General features: G+C 41.0%; 1 protein-coding gene across 1 annotated transcript in view; it reads right to left on the bottom strand.

Moving 5' to 3' along the window:
* Positions 1-4,252: 4,252 nt before the first annotated feature.
* The window catches only part of LOC144684070 (acidic mammalian chitinase-like), a 28,857-nt gene continuing 13,173 nt past the window's right edge, over positions 4,253-19,936 (bottom strand). Inside the window, exons 5-10 of the mRNA XM_078547785.1 lie at positions 17,584-17,708; positions 13,837-13,960; positions 11,243-11,425; positions 9,822-9,938; positions 8,649-8,784; positions 4,253-5,189 (exon numbers count right to left, since the gene is read on the bottom strand). Coding sequence (XP_078403911.1) covers positions 4,930-5,189; positions 8,649-8,784; positions 9,822-9,938; positions 11,243-11,425; positions 13,837-13,960; positions 17,584-17,708 — 945 coding nt within the window. The 3' untranslated portion in view covers positions 4,253-4,929. The remainder of the gene's footprint in view (positions 5,190-8,648; positions 8,785-9,821; positions 9,939-11,242; positions 11,426-13,836; positions 13,961-17,583; positions 17,709-19,936) is intronic.

Genomic DNA, 19,936 nt, shown 5'->3' with positions numbered 1-19,936 from the left:
TATCAAAAAGATATAACACAATCATTTGTGAAGTGTCCTTCCATATCTTGGCATTTCGAACCAGTTATTAAACTTTTCCCCTCCCTCTGCTTTGGGTAACTTTTCTCTTTCTGCAAGATGTTGTTTGATCAAAACTTTTTTGGATTCACTGCTGTAGCATTGTCTTTTAAATTTTGGAACTCTGCTGGGTTTTCAACTTGAGTACCTTTGGTGTGGCATTATTAAGTTGAATATAAGTTGTTGAGTCATGAATCAATTTGAATACTCTTGTAAAATGTTTACAAGCCAGCTCTGCACACCTAAGTGAATTTTGGATTGCTGCCTTGCCAGGAATTTGATGACTGCAGTTTGGGGATTAGTGGGAGGATACTATCATGCTGATGTTAAAATTAAGGCAGAGAACTGCAGTGCTCACTGACAGTGAGGGATTCATAGCTTGCTGAATGGTCAACAAATGAGGTGGGAGAACTAGCACCAGCTGCCTAGAGAATAGCTAAGATCAAGCAGCACTTTAAATTAAGCCAGGCCATTAAATTAACAGCGTTATAACACACTCAGCATTACTGTATTGTTACAGCGGCTTGTGTCCCTTGAAATTTAAATCAACTTCATCTGCTCTATTTAAAAAGTTGACAGATATTCTGCTGAAGCCTGAGCCAATTGACAATCAATGGAAATTAGCTGCTAGCTTTTCTCTTGTTACATTAATGTATTGCACTGAGTTTTAGAGCTTACTGCATTTAAAAATGAGGTGCCAGGAGATGTGATTTGAAGTTAGTGGTGTACTTGCACCCTAACTTGACGGCTGCCAACAAAACAGCAGGTTCATTTTTAATAAAAACACATACCTGAATGTGGAGTCAGGTATTCCATTTAACCACAAATTGAAATCCTCTGTACCAGCTAGCTGTGTGGGAACACACTAGGTGGCTGCGTCTTATTTATTAAATGAAGCCCAAGGCCCAATATTAGGAATGCATCAGGCTTGCATGTCCCACTTTTCTCTCCTGAGGAGCCATTCACTTCACCCATTTCATCCCTCTCTGCATTCCACTCAGCTTCTATTCTTGGCTGGATGGATTTCTTGCTGTTGGCACTCCCCCAGAAAATGGATCTAGTCTCTTAACCTCAAAAGGCATAGAAACTAAGAGCAGGAGTAGGCCATTCGGCCCTTCGTGCCTGCTCCGCCATCCATTATGATCATGGCTGATCATCCAACCCAATAGCCTGCTCCCGCTTTCTCCCCATATCCTTTGATCCCTTTCGCCCCAAGAGCTATATCTAACTCCTTCTTGAAAACATACAATGTTTTGGCCTCAACCACTTTCTGTGGTATGGAATTCCATACCACCACTCTCTGGGTGAAGAAATTTCTCCTCATCTCAGTCCTAAATGGTCTACCCTGCATCCTCGGACTGTGACCCCTGGTTCTGGACTCCCCCACCATCGGGAACATCCTTCCTGCATCTACCCTGTCTAGTCATGTTAGAATTTTATAGGTTTCTATGAGATACCCCCCATCATTCTTCTGAACTCCAGCGAATATAATCTTAACTGACTCAATCTCTCATATGTCAGTCCCGCCATCCCAGGAATCTGTCTGGTAAACCTTCACTGTATTCTCTCTATAGCAAGAACATTCTTCCTCAGATAAGGAGACCAAAACTGCACACAATATTCCAGGTGTGATCTCATCAAGTCCCTGTATAATTGCAGCAAGACATCCCTGTTCCTGTACTCGAATCCTCTGGCTACGAAGGCCAACATACCATTTGCCTTCTTTACTGTCTGCTGCACCTGCATGCTTACCTTCAGCGATTGGTGTACGAGGACACCCAAGTCTCGTTGCACATTCCCCTCTCTCAATTTATAGTCATTCAGATAATAATCTGCTTTCCTGTTTTTGCTACCAAAGTGCATACCCTCACATTTATCCACATTATACTGCATCTGCCATGCACTTGCCCACTCACTCAGCTTGTCCAAATCACACGGAAGCATCTCTGCATCCTCCTCACAGCTCACCCTCCCACCCAGCTTTGTGTCATCTGCAAATTTGGAGACATTACATTTAGTTCCCTCATCTAAATGATTACTATATATTGTGAATTTCTGGGGTCCCAGCACTGATCCCTGTGGTACCCCACTAGTCACTGCCTGCCATTCGGAAAAAGACCCGTTTTTTCCCTACTCTTTGTTTCCTGTCTGCCAACCAGTTTTCCATCCATTTCAATACACTACCCCCAATCCCATGCGCTTTAATTTTACACACTAATCTCATATGTGGGACTTTGTCGAAAGCCCTATGAAAGTCCAAATAAACCACATCCACTGGCTCCCCCTCATCAACTCTGCTAGTTACATCCTCGAAAAATTCCAGTAGATTTGTCAAGCGTGATTTCCCTTTCGTAAATCCAGAACTCTGTCCGATTCTGACACTGTTTTTGAAGTGCTCAGCTATTAAATCTTTTATAATTGACTCTAGAATTTTCCCCACCTACCAAAGTCAAAAATGGTTGAAAATTCCCTGTTTTCTCTCTACCTCCCTTTTTAAATAGTGGGGTTACATTAGCTACCCTCCAATCTGTAGGAACTGTTCCAGAGTCTATAGAATTTCGGAAGATGACCACCAATGCATCCACTATTTCTAGGGCCACTTCCTTAAGTACTCTGGGACGTAGATTAGCAGGCTCTGGTGATTTATCAGCCTTCAATCCTATCAATTTCCCCAACACCATTTCCCTACTAATAATAATTTCTTTCAGTTCCTCCCTCTCTCTAAACCCTGTGTTCCCCAACATTTCTGGTATGTTATTTGTGTCCTCCTTTGTGAAACAGAACCAAAGTATGTATTTAGTTGGTCAGCCATTTCTTTGTCCCACATTATAAATTCACCTGTAAGGGACTTACATTTGTCTTCACCAATCTTTCTCTTTTCACATACCTCCATAGCATACACCATTGGCTGGATGCTTCCACTGGCTTGTGTATTGCAACAATCACCACAATGTATTGCCTTTCCCATTGCAGCATCCACTAACTCCCACCTAAAAAGAAATGAGGTGGAGAAAGAGAAAACTGGAAAATACATAGGGCAGCATTTTCCCACTGTCGGGGGGGGTTGTGCGGGAGCGGGCGGGTTCCTGATCGGAATTAAAGTCCGTCCAGCGTGATGTCCGCTTGGAAGCGCTGAGCACTCCCTGTGTGGGTTGGGGGGAGGGGGGATTCCCTGAGCTGGGAGCGTGCTCTTTCACGCATGCGCGCGGAAGAGCGCACAGATCTCTTTGCCTCAGGGAGATCAGCTGAAGTTATAAAAAATTTTTAAAGTTTAGAAAAAATTTTCCTGACTTCCCCTCATATGACACCATCACATGAGCTGGGACAAGTCCGTTACTTTTATTTAAAAGCATTGCGAAAATTTTAAATCCCTCATGAAACCTCATCCCGCCCGTGGATGAGGTTTCATACTTTTTCGGAAGGCCGCCTGGACTTAAGGTTGGATGAGCAGGTCCATCAATCATTTCAATTACTTTTTGAATAGTATTAATAGGCCGCTAACAGGTCGGCGCCCACCAAACTGAAAATCTAAATGACACGGGGAGATGTCGGGACGCACGTCTCCCCGCCCCCGCTTGCCGACTGGAAGAAGCTGCCCATAGAATTGTGAAAGTGTGCAGGGTGGGAAGGGGGTATGAAAGAGAGGCACACAAAGATTATTTTGAGAATTACCATTAGCAGTTCTATGGAAGATCCAGTCTATATATTTTTAAATCTATTAAACAAAAGTTCTCAAGTTTGCAATAAGGTAGATTTTATTTGATTTGGAGAAGTATTTAAGATTTGACTAATAACCAATAGGATTATTCAATTTAGATCAAATGCAACTTTGGATTTGTCTGAATGTCCTAGGCTTTCCAGAGGCAAGTATTGGACCAATCCAAAGTATTCAGTTTATGATGAAGCCAAAGTTCAGAAAGCTCCTTGCAACTACTTACTAAAATCAAGATATAACAATGAGCGTTCAAATACTAAAAGCATTATAACTGATAACACTTATGCTGATTCTTTAAGAAAAAAACAACCTGAAGGTAACATTTTGAGATTCATGCCAAGCTGTAACTAATGGATAAGTTTTAAGCCCTTGATTCTTGTTTTTAGCAATGGCTAATAACTTCGTAGCAGGCAAGAGGTAGAAGAAATAAAATGTGAAAATAGTGTGTGCAGTATTCAATGTTAAAAGTACTTTAGATCTGTAATGTTATCATTTAACTTGCATTCTGGTTTAAGCACCAGTTGCAGCATATACATGCATCGGAAAAAAATAGTGCCTCAGGACAATCTCGCTGGAAGGCCTGGTGATTAGCAAGAATACAGAATTTTGTAGTGTTAGCATAGTTATTTGTTGACACAGAAATGGCCATGAGGTGGGCTGGGAGGAGGAGCAACTCCTCCATGGCAAATCTATGCAGAGAACTACAGGACCATCTGCCTGATGTCTGTTATTGGCACGATGCTAGAAAGGATTGCAAGAGATACCTTTAATGATTGCTGGCAAGGGAAAGAATCATTTGAAATTCACAACATGGCTACCAAAAAACAGGTTGCACTGTACACATGGATTTTTTAAAAAATTAAGTCTATATGGTTGTGGACGAGGGAGATCTGATAGATATCGTCTACCTGGACGAAAGCTTTTAAGGTACCTAACAGCAGGTTACTTCAAGATAGAATTTTGTTAAGTCAAGAATTTGAAATGCTTGTTTAGGAATTGGCTCCAAACCTGCAGCCTAACTGTTGGAGTTAATGAATGTGGTTTAGCTGGGAGGCATATTCCTAGTGGTATCTTACTACTGTTGCCTATCTATATCAAGGGGGTGGGTGGTGTGGTACGTAATGCTTTTGGGGATGGGTGGCAGAGGGTGATGTGTATTATTTACCAGCCTTATGAGGAGTTGCTACTTTTTTAGGCCAATTGCAACACCTGCAGTCTGCATCAAAGACCAGTCCATCAGCACAGCGCTCATGGGTGGTTAGTTGATCACAGCGATAGAATCTGGTAGGATCTCGTGGGTCAGCGTAAATTCCAGTTGGTTTATTGAGGCACCAAGGCCCATTAATACGTATTTCTGTGCTGCCATCGGTTTTTCCCTTAATTCCACTGGAAGATGAATTCACTGATAGTTTACAGCCTGGAAGAGAAAAATGTAATATTTATATTTACTGAGATTCACTTGAACATATGAACATACAAATTGGGAGCAGGAATAGGCCATCTGGCCCCTCAAGCCTGCACTGCCATTCAATAAGATCATAGCAGATCTGAATGTAACCTCAACTCCACATTCCTGTCTACCCTTAATAACCTTTCACTCTCTTGTTTATCAAGAATCTATCTATCTCTACCTTAAAAATATTCAAAGACTCTGCTTTCACTGCCTTTTGAGGAAGATAGTTCCACAGACACTCTACCCTCTGAGAGAAAAGAATTCTCATCTCCATCTTAAATGAGTGACCCCTAGTTTGAGATTCTCCCACAGAAGAAAACATCTTTTCCATATCCACCCTGTCAAGACCCTTCAGGATCTTATGTTTAAAAGAAATTGTATCTTACTCTTCTAAACTCCAGTGGATACAAGCCTAGCCTGTTCAGTCTTTCCTCATAAGACAACCTGCCCATTCCAGGTATTAGTCTAGTAAACCTTCTCATTTACACCCTTATACGTACACCGTACTCAGAATCTTAACGGCACAGGAGGCGGCTCTCCAAATGAGCATTATGACCTAGTGCCATTGCCCTGCCATAAAGACGGATGCAAAGTATCCCTTTGATACCTCAGCCATGGCCCCTTCGTCCATGTGTAAATTCCCTTTTAGGTCCCTAATCGGCACTACTCCTTTTACCACCCTTTTACTATTCATGTGCCTATAGGAGACTTTGGGATTCCCCTTTATGTTGGCTGCCAGTCTTTTCTCATAATCCCTCTTTGCTTCTCTAATATGCTTTTTCACCTCCCATCTGGACCTTCTGTATTCCTCTTGGTTCTCAACTGTCCTTTCTACCTGACACCTGTCATAAGCGCACTTTTTCTTCTTTATCTTAATTTCAATTTCCTTTTTCATCTAGGGAGCTCTGGATGTGTTTGTCGTACCTTTCCCTTTCAATGGAATATACCTTGACTGTGCCCGAACCAATTCTTTTTTGAAGGTACTCCAGATATGGTCTCACCAATGCCCTGTACAACTGAAGCATAACTGTCCTACATTTGTATTCAATTCCCCTTGCAATGGACAATAACATTCTTTTAGTTTTCCTAATTACTTGCTGTACCTGCATACTAACATTTTGCAATTCATGCACTAGGACATCCAGATCCCTCTGCATCTCAGAGCTCTACAATCTCTCACCATTTAGGTAATGTACTTTTTCATTCTACCTGCCAAAATGGCCAATTTCACATTTTCCACATTATACTCCATTTGCCAGATCTTTGACCACTCATTTAACCTACCTGTATCCCTTTGTAGCCTCCTTATGTCCTCTTCACAACTTATTATCCAACCTATCTTTGTGTCATCAGCAAAGTTAGAAACCATACCTTCGGTCCCTTTATCCAAGTCATTTATATAAATTGTAAGTTGAGGCCCCAGTACTGATCCCCGTGACACACCACTCGTTACATCTTGCCAAACAGAAAATGACCCATTTATGCCTACTGTTTCCTGTTAGCTAGCCAATCTTCTATCCATGTCAATATGTTACCTCCTGTACCATAAATTTTTATTTTCTGCAGTAACCTTTGATGTGGCACCTTATAGAATACCTTCTGGAAATCTAAGTACAGTACATCTGCTGGTTCCTCTTTATCCACAGCACATGTAACTCCTGCAAAGAGCTCCAATAAATTGATTAAACATGGTTTCCTTTTCACAAAACCATGTTGACTCTGCCTGATTACCTTGAACTTATCCAAGTCCCCTGCCATAACATCTTTAATAATAGCTTCTAACATTTCCCCTAAGACAGATGTTAAGCTAACTGGCCTGTAGTTTCCTGCTTTCTGTCTTTCTTTTTGAATAAAGGAGTTACTTTCGCTATTTTCCAATCTAATGGCATCTTCCCTGAATCTAGGGAATTTTGGAAAATTAAAACCAACGCATCAACTACCTCACTATCTACTTTTAAGACCCTAGGACAAAGTCCATCAGGACCTGGGGACTTGTCAGCCCACAGCTCCAACAATTTACTCAGTGATTATCTTGTTCCTTCCATTTCCTGATTTGCAGCTATTTCTGGGATATCCTCTATAGTGAAGACCGATGCAAAATACTTATTCAATTCATCTGTCATCTCCTTATTTTCTGTTATTAATTCACCAGACTCACTTTCTATAGGACCAACACTCACTTTAATTTTTCTTTTTAAAATACCTATAGAATCTCTTACTATGTCTTTATATTCCTAGCTAGCTTACTCTCGTACTCTGATTTTTCCCTCCTTATTAATCTTTTAGTCATTCCTTGCTTTTTTTTTCATAATCGGTCCAATTTTCTGACTTATCAACCATCTTTGCGCAATTATACTTTTTCTTTCAGCTTGATACTATCTTTAACTTTTTTAGTTAAGCATGGATGATGGGTCCTCCCCTTGGAATTTTTCTGTTTCATTGGAGTGTATCTAGTCAGCAAACCTACAACTGATTGAAGTAACTACTCTCCTCTTCCTTAAACCTAATGTAAAATTCAATCATATTAAGGGAAATATCCCCTTAAATGTCTGCCACTGCATCTCTATTGACCTATTCCTTAACCTAATTGCTAGCTCTACTTTCGTGCCTGCATAATACCTCTTATTTAAGTTTAAAGACTAGACTTAGACCCACTCTTCTCTCCCTCAAACTCAATGTAAAATTCAATGATAGTATAATCGCTGCTACCTAGGGGCACCTTCACTATGAATTAATTAATCCTATCTCATTGCACAATACCAGGTCTAGTTTAGCCTGCTCTCTGGTTGAAGCCAGAATGTGCTATTCTAAGAAACTATCCCAAAAACATTTTATGAATTCCTCATCTAGGCTACCTTTGCCCACCTGATTTTTCCAGTCTATGTAGATTAAAATCCCCCATGATTATTGCCATACCTTTGTGACAAGCTCCCATTATTTCTCCCTTTATACCCTGTACTACCATGTGGTTACTCTTGGAGGACCTGTACATCACTCCTACAAGTGACTTCTTCCCTTTATCATTTCTCATATCTAACCAAGCTGCTTCTGCATCCTGGTTTCTTGAACTCAGGTCATCCCACTCTATTGTGTTAACAGCATCATCGATTAACAGAGCCACCCCTCCACCTTTTCCTAGTTTCCTGTCCTTCTTAAGTGTCATGTACCCTTCAATATTCAGGTTCCAATCTATGTCATCCTGCAACCATGTCTCTGTAATGGCTATCAGATAGTATTTATTTATTTCTATTTGTGCTATCAGTTCATCTGTTTTGTTCTGAGTGCTACGTGCATTCAGATACAGAGCCTTGAGTTTTTTTTTTACTGCAGCAGTTCAAGAAAGTAGCTCACCACCACCTTCTCAAGGGCAACTAGGGATGGGCAAAGCAAAATGAGTGAATAAAAAAAAGGTAAATATTTTACCTGGATTTATTTTAAGAAGTTTATTCAATTTGGTTGTTAGAGGAAGTACTCCCTGTTTGCAATGATTATGGAAATCATCGAGATCTATTGTCCACACAAAGGCACCTCCATATTTATTCTTTTTTAGCCACTGGATCTATAATGATAAAGTAGCAACAAAATTGTTTTAACTCCTGTTTAGGCAGCATTTACAAATCTCACTGCATTTATTTAACTTTCATTGTTTTTGTTCAGGCAGTCCCAGTGACCCAAGCTTTTGGTATCATCCTTGATTGGGGTGAAACTCTGGAGGACTAGGAACCACCATGGAGATGTCCCATGATACTGGCCAACTTTAAGGCTTCAGGGTCATTATCATATTAGTAATAATGCTCCTGTCAGACTGCAGCATTTGTAATTTCTACATATGGATTATTAAATTGGGTTTGGAGGATGATGGATCATGAAAAGTCCATTGTGGACCACTCACCAAACATCATGATTTAAATATTTTTTTCTGTAGATTCTTTGGAAAGAATGATGCTGTCTTATTTTCATTGTTCGTTAGATAAAGTGTATGATATGGAATGGACCAATTAGCTCAACCAATTTGTGCTGATGTTTATCCTTCAAGCGAGCATTTGTCTAAATTAGCCATGCCAATCTTGCTCTCTCAGCTCATTATTTCCCTTTCCTTCAATTGTTTAGTGAACCTATTCTCAAATGTTAAATAGACAATCTCCAATTCATCATATGTAAACTGCTCAAACGTCCAGAGATTGGAAAAAATGCTAGTAATTGTTTTGAAACTGCTGCCTGTGGGCCATATGGGACTCCGGGCCTTCACAATTGGATCCTGAAAGACTAACCAACTCTGCCCTACTTGTTACTTACATTTCTTATTTGTTAGTTTGTTCTGTTTGAATTCCAAGGGTCTAATAGTTTGAAATTAATGCCTCATTGATGGATAAATCCTAAATCATAACTCCAAGATGTGTTAAAAATTTGATAGATGTAAATTAATATTTGGCTTCCGAGATTCTGTGGCGTGTCTATATCTGACCCATATCAACAAATAATTCAAATATCCCTCCTTTATATATAGATTAGTGTAGCAATGTGCACAAATATAACAATATTTTCTAAAATTTGTCTCAACTAGAACAATATAGCTCACAATACACAAAACCATACTTTGGCCTCATAGCTGTCCAGGTTATCATATCCAAGCCATACATCTTTCTTAATGGCATATGAGACCATCTGGTCCTTCAGGAATTTGGATTTGGCGCCTTTCAAAAAGTCACAAATCTGTCAATGAGAAGGATTGGATATTTTTACTGTTAAGTTCCATGAGAAAGATTAGGCACCTTTATTGATCTTTGTGTGTCTCTGTCTACCTCTCTATATGCTTAACTCTAGCTATAATCTCTAGTTGGATAACTCCCTCCCTCGAGTGTATCATGTAGACTGATACCTCAGTGCAGTAGTGCTGCATATAGTCATAAGTGCCATTTTCTGAATGGGTATTAAACTATTTGCAGTCTACCTTGTAGGCAGTTATAAAGATTGAATGCCACAATTTCAGGAGGCAGAGAATTTTCCTGCCATTCCCTCATTTACTCACTTAATTCTTTGGGGCCTTGATGTGCATAAAGTAGCTGTATTACAGTGTATTTTAAAAGTTTCATTGTTTGTACATTTCTCTGGAACACCATGAAAATATGATGGGGTGTTACATAAGTGAAAATTTTCTCTGTGCAATTTTAGATGTAAAGAAAAGGATTATTTAAGGAAAATACCAATTTAATTGGTGGCAAAATAACAGCTAAAGGTGTACTGCATTATTTGCATTTTTTTTAAAATCCAGCAATTTATGGTGAGGAAGAGATAAGCTGAGAGTTTTGAATTGTTACACATTGCTGGATGATTTGTATCAATCCATCATTAATCTTGCAAAAAGAAGATTTCACTCAGTATTCCCATGAATTTCAAAAAATTGTATGTGCACTGTAAATATGAATTAAACTCATCACACAGTTATGGCTGGTATCTCACAACGTGAGGGCCCTTTTAATGAGATTATGTTCCTGCAATGCTATTCGACCTTCAAAGGGAACAGCTGAAAGCGGAATCTCAATCCTACATGTTATAAGCTGTTCCTAGAAGTCTTTGAAATTTAAAAGTTCATATTTTTCTTTCTTTTCCTTTGTCTTTTCCTGTCTCCATCTTAACCTTTCCTCTCTGTATCCAATTTGTCTCGAATTCACCATAGATTGTTGTCTCTGTCTGTTTATTGATTTCTGTCTGTTTATTTAAACTTCGTTGGTTAAGGGGATAGACGGATAGCCCTGTTGTTAAGCAAGGCCCCTGTTATTGGCCTCTTTGCACCTTTATCAACTCTCACTTGCAGCAATTGATGATGCAAAATGAATTGGGTGAGAAAAAAACCCAACTCTCAACGTTCACCATCAGATGTCCTCCTCCAGCAAAGTCTGAGCCAATTTAGTCACGTGGCTGGGGCAAAATAATTACTGGGAAATACCATGCTGCATGGTGACATATTTGTGCAAATAATTAATGGATTAGAAATAAACGTATTCGTATTTTATCACCTCATAATAAGATAGGAAGCCGGCTTCTTTTGTGTAATTGCCAGGTGGTCCAGGACCTTTTGCAGTAGCACCAACGCTTTCATTAGAAGTCTTGAGCTTGAAGGTCTTTCCAAAAGTTGAAAATCCAATTACCATTTTGTTTGTTGGCAAACCATTACGGATCCAATGTTTGGCGGCAAAATCCTGCAGTGGAAACAATGAACGGGTTTTTGGAGTTTTAAACTTCATATTATACTTTGGTTGAGTGCAAATCACACCCATAAGGCAACTTTATATATCCTCTACAAGCCAGAGTGCGCCTTTAATTGCTGAATAACTGGATAAATGGTCAGACCTCGATTCTATTCTGCTTTACTTTACCAAAATGCTGCAATATAAATGGATGATTATCCAAAATTAGCCTGAAGCTTAACTATAACCCCACCAGACAAATTTCTGTGATTTCGGTATTTCAGTAAATTTCTAATCTTCCTTAAGCTCAATCTATCTCAACATCAATTTTAATGTATGAAACATGAGACTGAATTTTATGGATTTCCTAATTAAAGATGGCAGGCAGGCTCCTGATGGTACCAGCCCAGTCAGAGGGTGAGCAGCTCTGAAGCCTCAAACACTGGGAGAGGTGGTAGCCATAAGGAATGCAGGACATTTTGTGCCGACAGCTGATCCATTTTTTTGAAAAACGCTTATCGATGTGTCAGAGTGGAAATTCTCCTGGGGAAATCTTTGTCGCCAGTTTAGCTGGAGGCTTCCCCTCGCGGTGGGGTGTTGCCCTGCTTTTGATAAAATGTCAATAGTATTTTAAAATGGTCCTTGCCCTTTAATAATGGTAATTGATTGCTCACCTCCTTGGAGCAGGCAGTTTCTGCACTTCTGGTTCCGCTGCTCGTAAAATACCCCTACATTGGGGCTGCGTCAGGGAGTTGATCTGACATGGCCCCCCGTGATTTTACCGGACCTCCCGCCCCCCAGTCCACCTTCCAGAGACTGGTAAAATTTTGGTCAGGGTTTTTCCTCAGGTGGAAAACTACTACCACGGAGCCAGCTCTAGCTTAGTGTCTCTACTATCTTAACCTCTCTGATTCAATTTTGTTCTCCCAATTTTTGGAGGTGGGCAGAGCAGTAGGAGTGACTGTCCAGTAGACAATCTGTTCAATTTTCTGGGCTACCTCTCGTTGGTAAATAACAGGCAAACTGCCAACCCGAAATACATTTTCCAATGGCAGCTTACCAATTAGTAGATAGAAATTGCATCGTTAAAGCAGGATCTTAATGGTCTGCAGCAGCTTTAAGGGGAAGGGAACTTTAGTTGTGGACAAGCAGCAAAGATAGGTTGTGGAACTGCAGGAATGTGGCTTGATTCAATGCTGACAATGCTATTGGAGAAAATTCATGAGCGGAGGGAAGCAGTGCTTTTCCCCCCAGTGATTGGCAAGCACCAATGTGAGTTACTGAACAGGCATGGCATGAGGTAGCACAGGACTGTAGGTGTGTTTGTACCAGGAACTGGGTGCAGTGCAGATAGAAATTTAATGATCTCACCAGGAGTGCTGAGGTAAAATTCTCCATCTAGTCTTTCACTCTTTCTGTCCAGTCTTAAGGACCCTACCTCCATCTCTGCACAATTAATAATTTTCTTCTCCATTTCCTATGGATGTCCACAATTCAGCAAAGAAGCATTCAGTACACTTCTGCTTTTACTCACACACTCAGTTACTCCTTTCTGCTGTTTGGCCACAGTTGCTGCTTTCTGACCTTATGCACGTGGGCAGACTGGTTCAAACATAGTGAGGATACTTCCCAGGTAACACATTTATTCAATATGTCTGGCAGCATCTGTGGAAAGACAAACAGAGTTAACGTTTCAGGTCACGGGAATTGAACTCTAACTTTTCCCAGTTCTGATGAAAGGCCCTTGACCTGAAACATTAACTCTGTTTCTCTCTCAACAGATTCTTTCTGACCTGTTGAGTGTTTCCTGTATTTTCTGTTCTAATTTCAGATTTTCAACATCTGTGGTATTCTGCTTTTTGATTAATGCCATTAGAATGTTGAACTACTTAGACAAAACAATTAATTGAAGTGGTGATCAAACTGTACAATGATCTGGTCAGATCACACTTTCAGTATTGCATCCAGTTGTGGTTGTGGAGTATTGAGGAAGACATTCAAGGGCTGGAAAAAGCGACAAGGCTAATCTTCAGTGTCAGAAATATGAGGAAAGTCTGGAAAACCTTCAACTTTCCAGACGGTAATGATATATTTGGGAGTTGATCTCGTTGAGTTAAAACAAAGGAAAAATGGTAGAGGCAAGTTTAATCTGGAATGCAACTTAAACAGAGTAGAACAAGAGTACATGTGTTCAAGCTAGAAAAAGCTAAAAAGACTGATAGCCGAAGATTGTTCTTAATGCAGAACATATGGAATGGCCTTCTGAGCAGAGTGATGGAGCAGAAAATTTTGAATCACTCAAGAAAAGAAACGCCATGCAGCAATGGGGGATTGTAAGGTTGTTCTGAATATATGTATTAAGATGAGTGAAATAGCCTACCTCATTTAGTAAACTTGTGAATGTTGGGAGATTGTATACATACCACGTTAGAATTTGCATAAGCACCCTTATCAGCAGTGCCACGATATAAAGGACTGATGTGTCCAGTGAACTGGTTCCAAGCCCCATGGAAACCATATGAAACCAAATTGATAAAATCTAAATTTCTGTGGAAATAAAAGTAGTTAGCCTTAACTCCAAGTATAATCAGTTGAATACTGATACATCTCAACTGTGCCGACATGATCATTTTAATGGAAAGATGTGCTATTGGTAGCAACATCTTGCCCTTTGCTGAATCCTCACCATCTGGTTATACTTTCCCCCAATCTGCCCTGCCCAAGTTGCCACGGTAATGGTGTGGCCTTTTGGCACTTAATCAAACCTTGATAACTCTCCAACTGCTCTGGTACAACCTTTTTTTTTCAAATCTTTTATGGGTTTTGAGAGCTGCTGGCAAGGCCAGCATTTGTTGCCCACCGCTAATTGCCCTTGAGAAGGTAGTGGTGAGCCACTGCCTTAAACCATTGCTGTCCATGTGGTACACCCATAGTGTTGTTATGGAGGGATTTTCAGGCTTTTGAACGAGTGCCAGTGATGGAACGGCAATATATTTGCCAGTCAGGATGGTGTGTGGGTTGGGGGGTAACTTGCAGGTAGTGGTGTTCCCAAGCATCTGCTGCCCTTGTCCTTCTATGTGGCAGAGGCAATGGATTTGGAAGGCACTGCTGAAGGAAGCTTGGCAAGTTGCTGTAATGCAAGTTGTAGACAGTACAAACTGCTGCCATTGTGCGTTGGTGGTGAAGGGGGTCCTGATGAAGCAGGCTGCTTTGTCCTGGATAGTGTTGAGCTTCTTGAGTATTGTTGGAACTGCACTCATCCAGGCAAGTGGAAAGTATTCCATTACAATCCTGACTTGCACCTGTGGATGGTGGACAGACTTTGGGGAGTCAGAAGGTCGCAGAAATTCCAAGCCTCCGACTTGCTCTTGTAACAGCTGATATATACGGCTGTCCAGTTCAGTTTCTGGTCAAAGGACGCTGATGCTGGGGGATTTACTGATGGTACTTTGAATATCAAGGGGAAATGGTTAGATTATCTCCTGGGGGTGATGGTCATTGCGAATGATATTTGCAACATATCAGCCCATGGCTGCATGTTCTCTAGTTCTTGCTGCATACGGACTACTTCAGGATCAAATGAATCACGAATGATACTGAACGCTATGCAATCATCAGTGAACATCCCCACTTCTGACTTTATGATGGAGGGAAGGTCATTGATGAAGCAGCTGAAGATGGTTAGGCCTGGAACACTACCTTGAGGAACTCTTGCAGTAATATCCTGATGCTGAGATGATTGGCCTCCAACAACCACAACAAACTTCCATTGTACCAGCTATGGCTCCAAGTAGAGAGTTTTCCCCCTGATTCCCATTGACTCCAGTTTTGCTGGGGCTCATCAGTCAAATGCTGTTTTGACCTTAGGAATTCAGCTCTTTAGTCCATGTTTGGATCAGGGCTGTAATGAGGTCAGGAGTGAAGTGGCCCTGGCAGAACCCAAACTGAGCATTGGTGAACAGGTTATTGCTAAGTAGGTGCTGCTTGATAGCACTATCGATGACACCTTCCATCGCTTTGATCGAGAATAGACTGACGGGGCGGTGATTGACTGGATTGGATTTGTTCTGATTTTTCATGGATCTACCTGGGCAATTTTCCACATTGCTGGGTAGATGCCAGTGTTGTAGCTGTCCTGGAACAGCTTGGTTAGGGGCGTGGCTAGTTCTGGAGCACCAGTATTGTTGCTGGAATGTTATTAGGGTCCATAGCCTTGGAGTACCCAGTGTCTTCAGCCATTTTGTGATATTATGTGGAGTGAATCGAATTGGCTGAAGACTGGCCTCAATGATGGAGACATCTGGAGGAGGCAGAGATGCACTCCTGGCTGAATAAGGTTGCAAATGTTACAGCCTTGTCTTTCGTACTGACATGCTGGGCTTCCCCCATCATTGAGGATGGGAATATTTGTGGTCACTCCCCCTCTGGTTAGTTGTTTAAATGTCCACCCATTCACCACTTTGTGTGGCACGACTGCACAGCCTTGATCTGATCAGATGGTTGTAGGATCAAAACAGTTCAGCTGTTTTGCAGGCATGTAGTCTGTGTTGAAGCTTTACCAGGTTACCACCTCATTTATAGGTATGCTTGGTGCTTCTTTTAGCATGCTCTCCTGGACTCCTCATTGAACCAGTGTTGGTGTAATGGTAGAGTGGGGAATATGCCAGGTTACAGATTGTGGTTGAGTACAATTCTACTGCTATTGGCCCACAGCGCCTCGTGAACGCCCAGTGTCAACCTGCTAGATCTGTTCTAAATAAATCTCATTTAGCACTGTGGTCGTGCCACACAACACGACGGATGATATTCTTGGTGTGAAGACGGGACCTTGTACCCAGAAGGACTTTGTGGTGGTCACTTCTACCAATTCTGTCATGGACAGATGTACCTGTGACAGGTAGATTGGTGAGGATGAAGCCTAGTAGGTTCATCCCACTTGTTGGCTTCCTTATCACTTGTCACAGGCTGAATTTGGCAAATATGTCCTCAGGACTTGGCCAGTTCAGCCATTAATGGTGCAATGGAGCCACACTTGGTGATGGGCATTGAAGTCCCCCACCAGAGTACGTTCGGTGTCCTTGCTACCCTTGGTGTTTCTTCCAAGTGGTGTTCAACATGGAGGACTCATCAGCTGAGGGAGGGTGGTAGATGGTAATTAGTAGGAGGTTTCCTTGGCCAGGTTTGACTTGATGCCATGAGACTTCATGGGGTCTGGAGTCAATGTTGAGGACTCCCAGGGAACCTTCTCCTCTATCCCACTTGCCTCGACTTTAAAATTCTAGTTTGCTGCCCCACCCTGACTTTCTCATTAAGACATCCTCCCTTCTTCTCCTCGACTGAATGACTCCTCATCCTGAGTGTTTTCACTTTGTCTTCTCTCTCACATGTCATTGCCCTTGAGTCCTCCCTTAACCTCTTCCTCCAATCTTTGTGATCTCCAGCCCCACATCCCTCCAAGATATTGGAACTCCTCCAAGTATGGCCTCTTGAGCACCCCCTTATTTCAGTCGCTCCACTGTTGGTGGCTGTTCCTTTAGCTGCCTGGGCCCAAAGATCTGGAACTCCTTCCCTAAACCTCTCCATTTCTCTCCCTCATTTTCTTACTTCAAGATGCTCCTTAAATCTATTTCTTTGACCAAGCTTTTAGTCATCTACTCTAATATATCGCCTTATGTGACTCAGCGCCACATTTTGATTTATAATACTCCAGTGAAGCACCTTGGGATGTTTTATTAAATTAAAGATACTATACTAGCAAATCAACAGAAAATTGGATTATGATGATCAAAATAGTTCACTCTCATTTATTTCCAGGGCTTCAAATCTATGGAAATCCTTATTTGTTCAACTGGCCCTTCCTCTTAGTTGTTACAGGCTTTAAATTCTAATTTGCAATCACTAAATTACAACTTTTAATTCATTTACTGGTCCACTACCCTCTTTTTTTTCCCCCAACCTTGTGAATGTCCTGCTTTATGGTCCTGACTCTTCACATAAGTTTCTCAAGCAAAGAAAAAGCTTTGTCCAGTCTGGACTCAAATAAAAGCCTTCAGAGGCTGATTTACATTTGTACAGTATCATTGGGGTTTGATCTAAACATCACTGCTTAGCAGCTATTGTGAAAATTGCAGAGGAAAAAAACCAAATGTATTGAAAGAATGAATACTTACTGAGCAACCTTTTTAATCTCGAAACCAGCGTCAATTTGTTTTTTATGAGCTGCCACAGCTGCTGTAAGTAGTAGCTTATCCTTTTTAGTTTCTTTTGCTTCTTGTTGAAAGGCTTTTTTCAATTCCTGGAGAAATAAAGAGGATAAAATATGGACTTTGAATAAAATCCACCATATTTCTTTATTTGGTGCCTAACCGATTTAATTATAATAAAGTAGCTTATGATTACAAGGGTTTTTCTGGACAAACATTGATGTCAGTTTTGCTAACCAAGTGAACAGAGAAATGTATATAGCAGACACATTTGATGATGGCATTGTGTTAGGGATGGTGCCATCCATTGCTGGTGTAAGCACCTTTCCTAGTTTTGGAGTTTGCCCCCAAGTCATCCTCAATCTTGATTTGATCCTTCCATGACAGTATAACAGCTACAATCCATTTTGATGTGAAGTAATCAGACAGTTTTGAAATCGGTAGTATTGTCAAAAAGGGATGCATTTTTGCACCAATACTTTGGGATATTCTTCTTGCTTTGTTTACCTTTTCTCATTTTGAGCCCCCAAAATTCTTTTACTCCAAACAAGATTAAATGGAAATCTTTTCCAAATTGTATGTCTAACAGCAAATTGGAAAACCCAACCCCTGTTGAGAAGCGAACTTACTTTTGCTGATGACGCAGTGCCCGTTTTGCATTCACTGTGAAGTGAACCTTCACCAACTTAGCAAGCTAGTGAAAAGCTATTGCAATGAATTTGGACCAGCCACCAGTTTAAAGGTGACTGTCAGCATGACAATAGGGTGTACTATAAGTTTCAATGGTGATCAGCACATGAGGAGTTGTACACAAATTCTGCTACCTATAGGATCAATTATACTGGATAACCTATCCAGATGATGAGCTAGACTCTCTCCTCGGAAGGACAGTGTAATAATTAAGGAATCGCCAATCATGTCATTGGACAGCTGCATTTTTTTTATTTCATGGGATTTTTAAATTTAGGTATGGCTGGCAAGGCCAATGTTTATTGTCCATCCCTAATTGCCCTCGGACTGAGAGACTTGTTAGGCTATTTCAGAGGGCAGATAAGAATTCACTACGTGTAGGCCAGACCAGGTAAGGATAGCAAATTTCTTTCCCTAAAGGACATTAGTAAAATAGTTGGGTTTTTTCAATAATTGATGATAGTTGCCATGGTCACTATTTCTGAGGCTAGTTTTCAGTTCCAGAATTATTAATTTAAATTCCACCAGATGCCATTGTGGGATTTGAACTTATTCCCCCTAAGTATTAGCCTGGGCTGCTGGATTACTAGTCCAGTGACATTACCATTATGCCACCATCTCCCCCAGGTTTTGTAAAATGGCATGTTCCTGACTTTACTTGGATGAAATAATCTTGTTGAATAAAATTTGAACACTTCAGATTGAAAATGGGCTTAAATAGTGATATATCTGTTATTTTTCTTTTACTAATGTAACACTACATAAGTAATTCATGTTATAAAATTGAAAACTAGAATCCCTGCTAACTTATTGCTGTTATTGCCCTGAATGCTAACTACCAGATTGGATTGGTGGTATGTATTTGTTAGTTGACCTTATTATGGACAGCTGTGTACAATTGGGTTCTGGGCAATTTTCCACATTGCCAGGTAGGTGTCAGTGTTGCAGCTGTACTGGAACAGCTTGGCTAGGGGTGCATTCTGGAACACAAGTCTTCAGTGCTATTGCTGGGAAGTTATTAGGGCCCACTTGCAGTATCCAATGCCTTCAGAGTTCAGAAGGGAACAAAAAGGACAACTAAGGTGCTTGTCCCAGTTTGGTTTGAATAATGATGGCATCTGGAAAGTTTGTGTGTGCATTTGTGGACTGGGCAAGGACTGAACATGCTTGATTGTGATGCTTCTCAATAACTGAAACACTTGTTGACATTTATTGACCACTCTGAAGGCATTGGATACTGCAAGTGGGCCCTGATAACTTCCCAGCAATATTACTGAAGACTTGTGTTCCAGAATGCTCCCCTAGCCAAGCTGTTCCAGTACAGCTGCAACACTGACATCTCCTGGCAATGTGGAAAATTGCCCAGGTATGTCCTGTCCATGAAATGCAGACCAAAGCCAATCCAGCCAATTACTTTCCTATCTGTCTACTCTCAATAATCAACAAAGAGATGGAAAGTGTCATTGACGCTATCAAGTGGCACTTACACAGCAATAACCTGTTGACCGATGCTGAGTTTGGGTTCTAAACCTCATTATATCCTTGGTCCAAACTTGGACAAAGGAGCTTAATTCCAAAGGTGAGGAGAGAGTGACTGCCCTTGACATCAAGGCAGCAGTTGACTGAACGT

The sequence above is a fragment of the Cetorhinus maximus genome, chromosome 8 (genome assembly GCF_964194155.1).
Source record: "Cetorhinus maximus chromosome 8, sCetMax3.hap1.1, whole genome shotgun sequence".
Lineage (NCBI taxonomy): Eukaryota > Metazoa > Chordata > Chondrichthyes > Lamniformes > Cetorhinidae > Cetorhinus > Cetorhinus maximus.
This window is presented reverse-complemented; position numbering and strand designations above follow the sequence as displayed.